The following is an 8,138-nucleotide window of genomic DNA, read 5'->3' as shown; positions in this document are numbered from 1 at the left end:
GGTGGTGGTGATGATGGTGATGATGATGATGATGATGATGATAATAATAATGACAGTAGCTGGAGTTGATTATCCCTCCAGCCAATCAGCGGTGAGACTGGGTGCAGGTTTAACTCCCCCACTCGCTACAGGATGACGCAGATAGCCCCGGTGTGTGTGTCTGTGCAGAGCAGCAGCATCCTCCAGCATCTCCACCGGTTGATGATGGAGACGGGTACACGGATGAAGCTGCAGTAGAGACCCAGGGAAAATGCTTTGAGACACACCGAGCCGTGTTCAGCCCGTGTCCCCGGCCGTTGATGACTTTTTTTCCCCGATGGGTTGTGGAGGGAGTCGGGCGGATGCGATCATCGAGCCGAGGTACCATGAGAGCTGGACCAGAGAAACGGAATCGACGTGGCTTACAAATACGGACGTAGAGACCTCTCTACCAGTGGCCAACAGTAAGAGCCTGGTCTGGTTTAATTTAAAATACAATGGTCTTTATTGCATATGTCTGAAGCCAATTGCTGTTAAATAAGATCTTTAAAACACAAAAGCGAAGGAATACTACGACTAGGACTCATACACCAATCAAAACACAGCTGTCAACACCCTGACATGGCAGATTTGCACTATCTAGCTAACATTGTCTTCATATTTAAGGAAGCTAGCATAGGAATATGCTTCTGTTTGAACCAAGCCTGTCTTTCGTACACAGGTAAAGCTCTGGAGGCCAGTCTGAGGGAGAAGAGGATGGTGAACACAGGCACCCAGTGTGGGAAGCAGGCCCTCACATCCACTGGCTCCAACCACCAGCGGAGACCCAGGAGATCCCTAACAGATGTAGGTAGCTCAGGTAGAAGGCGTGGGCACAGCTCACTGCTGAAGACAAACACAGAAGCCTCTGTCTTTGCACTCATAGAAGTAATACTACATACTGTCTCTACATTATCTATCATGTTAAAACACTACTGCAAGGTTGTTCTGCAGAATCAGAATCAACTGCAAGAGCACCCCATTTTGTAGCAGCTTACTAAATATTTTATGTTGAACCAGAATTTATATGTTATATTTAATTGGCCCTATTAAGTCCCACTGAAGATGGTAGTCTAGTGAACATCTAGCCAAGAAGGCAGCATCAAAGTTACTGGTAAAAGACAACAATACTGCAGGCAGGGGTGTGCCCAGCCTTTTTGATTTGGGTGGCCCAACTGGGGCACTGGCTTATGCTGGGGTGGCATAAAGTATGCGTGCACATGCAAATGAATATCAGTTATTTACTTAACTTACTTTTTCTGTCTCCACTTATCACATCTACTTTAACTACCAAATTATCCCATAGATGTTGCCTGTTGCAATTCAGTTCAAAGAGTTAATGTCAATCTAAGTCTTGCCTCTGAGGCAAACTGCCAATCATAGTTCAGGATTCTTGGGGTAGCACCTAGAATGGCCAATCAAATTTTAAGGGGGTCTAATGCAACCCCTGGCCATCCCTCTGGGCTTGCCCCTAACAATCTTTGTTAAGGCCAGTTAATTCACGTTTCACCTTCTATCCAAAGGGAAAGTAGTAGAAAACAAAAAGCTTCTTTGAAGGTAAATAATCATATGTGCCTTGTGTTTTGAACATACATTTAATGCATCATAAATAGTTAGATATATTATTGCTGTTTACAACAGCTGTATAAATATACGAAACACACAGAAAACTGACAACATTTTGCATTGAATCACATATGCTGGTTTGTGGTTAAAATATATGCATTGAGACATGGTTATGCAAGAAACACTGGAGTAAACTTACAAGGATGGATGATAAGTTACTTAGTGTAAAGAGCTGTTCACCTAGCTCAGTGAAGTGTGGGGATATGTTGCTTCACTTTGTCATACTCAAAAGTCACCAGAATACATTTTAACTCAAAAACAAGAGAAGCAATAAAAGATGTCTCACTGAGGTTGTGGAACTTGTGACCAGCATTTTCACTGTAGACAGAGATATAGTAGAAACAATTACTTCTTATCGACTAACTCCATAGGAGTGTGTGGGATGTAGCTTCTTAGCCGAGTATTAAAAGCAATTTGATTGTCTTTCTCTTTATTACTGATAAGATAAAACAACAATAAAGATATGTCATTCTGAAAATTGTATTAGAAGGTATCAATGTGGTCACATACTCCAGCAGAAAATTTGTTTTTTCAAAAATAGCATAAATATATATTATAAATGGCACCCATTATAGGTGTAGCCTTTTCATTGATAAATACTATACATTTACTTCTTATGCAGCCTGACATTTTTCATAAGTGTCTTAAACTTTGATGTTTGAGGCTTTTTTTTCATAGAATATTTAGCCACATTTTTTGTAGTTGTGAATTGATTATAATAGTTCATATTAAAGTAGTATGTATTCTCTGTAGGTATGTCTTATGTAGAACTTTGTTGTCTCTTAATCCCTATCCATTTTTTTTTTCATATTGAGCATAATTAAACAAATTAAGTAAAATATTTCTTCAGCTTATTCCTTTTAACTCAGTCCAGTTAGCACTGTTGTAAAACTTACATGATATGTTTTACATGCCCTGCTTTGAGACCCACTGAACCGGTTTGCATGCACTACTGCACGCTTAACCTCAAAAGTGGAGGAATCAATCCAGTGGGCAGTGGGGCTCAGCAATGACATTGGACAAACACCAGAGCTCCAAATGTTTGGCGTAAAAAAAACAGTGGTCCTATCATGCTTTAAATAACCTCATATGTTTAAATGAACTTTGCCAAACAGCTCCAATAAGGCAGTGTCTAGAATAAACAGAAGGACTTATTGTGGATCCAAAAGATGGCAAAAGCCTACATCTGTCACTGATATGGGCTGGTTGTCAAAAGCGGTGAATTCAACCACCTTGTCTGTAAATTTTGGGGATTTTTTCACTCTCTCAGGGATATGAATCCTTCTTTTAAAGTCTGCTGCATTTTGCAAGTTTCTGTTGGACTGTTTTTGCTTTCTAGTGTAAAATATTCCCATACTGCTTTATTTTAGCCACAGGGTTGCTAATGCTATATACCGTCCTGTGTTTGATGTGGCTGGCTCTGCACATGTTTGTTCATACAATGAAGTTTGCTCAAGTTCCACATTGTTGTCCTGTTTATTATTATAGAAGTTACTTGCATGTTTGCATTCTCCTTCAAGTAGTGCTCAGTTACAGCTGATGTAAACAATTGGGGTGAGATGATCGGCTCAAATGCGGATTCCCAATCAACGAAAGAATGCGCGGATCACATCCAATCTGATAGCTGAGATCGGGATCAGGACATCTCTAATTTTTAGGACCTTGCCTACCTTAACATCTTCTTCCAAACATCTGTTTGCTTACTCTTTTATGTTGAGACCTTACAGCACAAAATAAACCATGGATAGATTGTGTTGTATGCTCTGAATGCAAATATGGGTTTTAAAAGCAATTAATAGCTGCTAATAAGAGACAAATGTTACTATATGTACACTTAATTAAGTTAGTCTTTTATTCGTTTTAAGATCTGTCTTCATTTGCTGTGTTTATTTCCTCTTTAAACTCCTCCTAAACAATGAATAACCCCCACTGAAAATTATCATTTCAACTTGAGAAATTAGGTCTACACTGTTTTGTTCTATTTAATTAACTTACAACTTTTTTGATGAGCTCTAGTGGCCCAGCTGACTTATTCTCTGTCCTGACTAAGTACTTGACAATCCAAATTTTACATTTTTCAACAGCAGACCACTCGAGACTCCAAGAGGAGAGCATCAAAGGAAGCTGGTGCATCGTTAAAGGATGGGCAGTCCGTCAGTATCAACAGCAGCGGGGATACTGAACCTGAAAACGTGTGTGATGAAAGATGAAGATGCAACCAGGACTCTGTGAGGAAGAGGAAGATGGACGAAGCTGCAAGCAGGGTCATCAGGAAACAGGGCCGCTGATTTACAGAAAGCGTGAGGATGAAGTTTGCGAATGACTCTCAATCTCAGCGATTTACAACATAAGCACCTGCACATGTCTCCATCCAAAGACCTTGGGATGCTGCATCTTTGGTGTGCCATTGCAAATGCATGTGTGAAGCAAGAGAGTAGAGCCATAAACAGTGTTCACACTCCACCATGCTTTTCTACGCCATGCTTACGGTGCCGGTCAGGGAATGCGTCACTGTGTTGAGCTAATTTTACGAGAAAACTAGAACAGACTGTCTCATATGCACATGATAATCACAAGCTGCACATCAAATGTTGTCTGTCTGGGGCCTCCCTTAAAAGTTTGCTTCAGTTCTTTGTGCAAATATATTCCTTTTGTTGTGAATGAAAAACGGATGTGTGGGAGCCAATGATGATGCTGTTGAACCTCGGTCAATGCTGTAAATGATTTTTCATTTCAAAGACCCTGAAGTGCTGTATAGAAGCTGAGATTTGGAAGTTTTGAAGCTTGAGGGCTGAAGATAGTCGCTTCCAGCCTTCGCAAGATGAAAAGAACAAACACACCCGCATGTGCCTACAATTCATATTGATCTTAACTGCTTCTGGTTTCAATTTGGGATTTTTTTCTACTTTCTTCTGAAACATTTTGTCTTTAGTTCTATATCTTCTCTTTTTGTTACAAGAAATGTTATTTGTGTTGCTTACTCTTATCTGCATGTATTAATCAATCTCAAATAGATTCAGCCTTGGCTCTGCCCATAATTTAGCAAAAACAATCTCTGTGATTAAATAATTTGCCTTTTTCAGCACATAAAATTAGAAAAAGTGTGTGATCACAAAAGGTGAACAAGACACTGAAATTTATGGCCAGCAGAGGGCATTGTTTACCAGCTGGGATCTTACAAGCTGAAGACCTCAGGAGGATTGCTAATGGCATCAGCAGAAACCACTTTCAGAGAACCACTTAATGGATGCTTAAGTGAGTTTTGCTGGAGTCTAATTAAAAGGCAATCTCTCAGAAGTGTGTCGTCTGTGAATTCAGTCTGACCTCACATTAACTGCTTGTGAAACCTGTTGCTTATCCAGTGTTATACCGATGAACTGAGAAGACGGAAAACTTTATGTACAGTCAAAGTTTTGTGATGGATTTTAATACACAGTATTTATTTATCTTTTCTTCTTTCAATTAAAATCATTTCCAGCTTCTTAAGTTCTGAAATCAAGTGAGGTGTGATATGAGGAGTCATTTCTCTTTGAACATTGGCACCAACTGAATTAAAAACCCTATATCAATAGGGCATTATTTGACTGTACATCTTTTTTATTTATTTACAAGGTGTACTAAATTATGTGACTGTTTTAATTATAGACCCAGATAAATCATTTATACTTTTTTCTTTTTCTATAAACCAAGCCCACAACCAAATGAGTTAATATATAGCTTTCATTTTTTATGTTTTTTTTGTTTATTTTTGCTATATGAATGACTGGGTCAGTGACTTAATAGTTTCCGTAGTATTTATCTTAGAGTTAATTACATATTTCAGTAACTAGACTCTACTCAGTTTTAACAAGAAAAAAGTATCTAAGCTTTTTAAGACAAGGCAGCATTTAATTGTTTTGCATGGTTGAGACTGTTAAAAATAATGCCATAAGTAAAAACTTTAAGAATAATTTTTCAGTATCTATTTCAACATTTTTATTTTGTTTCTTACTTTTTGGTTATCTCAGGAAAACCAGCCTCCTTAGCTCAAAATGATTGTAATGATGAATGTCCCTCAGGGCTTCCATTATTTATATCTCAGCGAATTACTTTGTTACTTTCTACTTCATTAGCCATTTAAAACACTAAAATTACCCGCTGAAGAATATTTTTTAACCCTCTGAAAATGCACTTGATATTCATAAATATTGTCTTAATTTTTCTAACATAATATATAACACACCGGTTAAATGCAGTGGTGGACAAAGTACACAGCTTCATTACTTAAGTCAAAGTATAGATCCTCCTGGTCAAATATTACTCCAATACAAGTGAACATTGTTCTGTCAAATTATTAGTTGAGTTAAAGAACTGAAGTACTTACTTTGAACAATACTTAAGTATACAAAGTACTTTTTCAAAATCTCAAAACGTATTTTCACAAAGCATGAGTGCAGTCAAGAATGCACGGGTGTACATTCTGCTACGTTCTGTTTATCTAGAAAACATGATTTCATATCTAAAAACTATACCATGAAATATAAACAGCGACTAGTTACTCCAACAAAGTTTCAAATGTTCATCTGGAATAAAACAAGTTTGATAGCCACAGACCTCGACGTGCTTTCTAAGGTAAGATGGTGATGTTACATCACTAAATGAATGGACTGGTCTGAATAGCGTTTCATCTGCATTTGCTCTATGCTCAACCGAGGTACTGCTACACCATTTAGACCAGGGGTTCCCAAACTTTTCAGCCCTCGACCCCCAAAATATTGGTGCCGCGACCCCCACTGTCCCTCAAAGTGATTAAATGTGGCTTAATTTAGCTGGTCTGCAGAAAATTTGCCTAACTATATCAGCATGTGTCCTGTGCCGTTAACTGCTACTGATGCTTTTGATAATTAACTGTTCACTAACCAGAAACTTAAGTCATCTGGCTGAAAGAAAGACAGAAAACTCATTCAATTTTCTATTTACAAGGTTCTATTTCAAGATTAGCTACTACTTTTGTGCATATTTTTTACTATGATGGGTAAAATGTAGTATTTTTAGATAACTTAAAAAGACCAAACATTCAGGAATACATCTCACGAGCCCCCATTTGTGTCTCGCGACCCCCCTGGGGGTCCTGACCCATACTTTGGGAACCCCTGATTTAGACAAACCAAACACAAATACACAAACAGTTTACGATCTGATTGAGAAAAGAAAAGAAAATTAATAAGCTGACTTCAAAGCAAAAGTAGTGAGTAACTAGAGCATTGATGGAAACGTAGTGGAGTAAAAAGTAATAAGTACCCCCAAAAATAATACTCAAGTAAAGAAGAGATACTCAAAAACTGTACTTAAGTACAGTTATCAAGTAAATTTACTTTGTTAATGTCCACCTCTGGTTACATGAAGCTCCACCTTATTAAAAAAATTAAGACTGCGTTCATGCGCAGTGAGTCGACGGGCTTCGAGACCACGCGGAGCGGAGGAGCCCTTCTGTGCTCCTCGAGCAGTCGGTGCTTCTCGTTCACACCGGAGATTAATCAGCTGATAGATCGGTTAGCGACTGACTGTGTGAAACCGAGCGGCTGTGATATTTTCACCGACAGTATTTCTTATATTTTGTTCCTCTGTAATGTGAGTGTGATGAAGTGAAGATGGCCAAGCGACCGGGGACCGACGACGGGATGCTAACTTCGCCGACCATGCTCCGGGATTTTGTCGCCGAAATGAACACCGGGGACATGAACATGGATAGCTGCGAGGGACCCGTTGACTTATCACTGGAAGAAATATTATCTCTGTACAGTCAGCCGATCAACGAGGAGCAGGCTTGGGCTGTCTGCTACCAATGTTGCCGAACTCTAGCGCAGACACAACGGAGAAAAGGCTCCAAGTCTGCTGCTGGTGCCTCGGCTGTCGTTTACCCGAGAAGGATTGAGGGACCCGGGGATGTGAGGATCTGGAGAGACGGGACTGTTAAACTACACTTTGAAGACGGCACAGGTAAAAGAGACCGAGACCAGAATGGTGTCGGGATTTTACACAGACATGGGTCTTGATTGGGAAACTGCGCAGCTAAACGAGTGGCAGCCATGAATTATCCCCCTCCACATCACTCACAGGCCAAACCAATGGAGCATCCTTACAAAGAGGCCATATTGTTATTGCTGTCTGTTTCCAGCCATGTGGTGAATTTGTTTACGGGCGGACGATGCTTTTTTAATAAAACATCATGGATCACCAAATAGCTGCCGGGAATTCAAACCAAGCAAGCTGTGTTCTCAATTGTTTACATAAAGGCCATGTTCTTCCCCAGGATCATTTTTTTACATCATAAACATGGCATACATTCCCCTTTATAATCGTGTGCTATATCAGGGATGCTGCAGAATGGCTGCTTTGGGTCTTTGCACTTGAAATCATGCTCCTGCAGTGGTCAGCTCGCTACAGTAAACAATGAACCATGTGATGCATTCAAGCTGCAGAGCACCTTGGGTCCAGTCCAGAGCAAAGCATTA

The 8,138-nt window shown here is 39.6% G+C and overlaps 2 protein-coding genes across 10 annotated transcripts in view; both read left to right on the top strand.

Annotated features, from left to right (window-relative positions):
• The first annotated feature begins 99 nt into the window (after positions 1–99).
• Positions 100–5,213, top strand: si:ch211-215i13.3 (brain and acute leukemia cytoplasmic protein). 2 transcript variants are annotated; one of them, XM_034705220.1, is made up of 3 exons: positions 100–443; positions 701–825; positions 3,732–5,126. In XM_034705220.1, the coding sequence occupies exons 1-3, from the start codon at positions 317–319 to the stop codon at positions 3,852–3,854; spliced, it is 375 nt and encodes a 124-aa protein (XP_034561111.1). In that variant the 5' UTR covers positions 100–316; the 3' UTR covers positions 3,855–5,126. The 2 variants fall into 2 exon arrangements, with proteins under 2 accessions (XP_034561111.1, XP_034561110.1); XM_034705219.1 differs by having other exon boundaries at positions 110–443; positions 3,729–5,213.
• Positions 5,214–7,066: 1,853 nt separating this feature from the next.
• The window catches only part of spire1a (spire-type actin nucleation factor 1a), a 31,171-nt gene continuing 30,099 nt past the window's right edge, over positions 7,067–8,138 (top strand). For 6 of the 8 annotated variants that reach the window (XM_034704783.1, XM_034704782.1, XM_034704780.1 and 3 more), the window contains exon 1: positions 7,080–7,623. In XM_034704783.1, the coding sequence (XP_034560674.1) occupies positions 7,275–7,623 (349 nt within the window). In that variant the 5' untranslated portion in view covers positions 7,080–7,274. Of the gene's footprint in view, positions 7,624–8,138 lie in introns of all 8 variants that reach the window. The other 2 variants (XM_034704785.1, XM_034704784.1) reach the window with 1 other exon arrangement.

Source organism: Notolabrus celidotus, chromosome 16, assembly GCF_009762535.1.
Source record: "Notolabrus celidotus isolate fNotCel1 chromosome 16, fNotCel1.pri, whole genome shotgun sequence".
NCBI lineage: Eukaryota > Metazoa > Chordata > Actinopteri > Labriformes > Labridae > Notolabrus > Notolabrus celidotus.
Note: the sequence above shows the minus strand (reverse complement) of the source record. Positions and strands in the feature narration are given on the sequence as shown.

Excerpts from the sequence above, each read along its gene's own strand:
- si:ch211-215i13.3 (XM_034705219.1), top strand. The coding sequence starts at position 317 with ATGGGTTGTGGAGGGAGTCGGGCGGATGCGATCATCGAGCCGAGGTAC. Across the intron at positions 444-700 it reads CTCTCTACCAGTGGCCAACA|GTAAAGCTCTGGAGGCCAGT; the intron begins GTAAGAGCCTGG and ends TTTCGTACACAG. Across the intron at positions 826-3,728 it reads CCAGGAGATCCCTAACAGAT|CAGACCACTCGAGACTCCAA; the intron begins GTAGGTAGCTCA and ends ATTTTTCAACAG.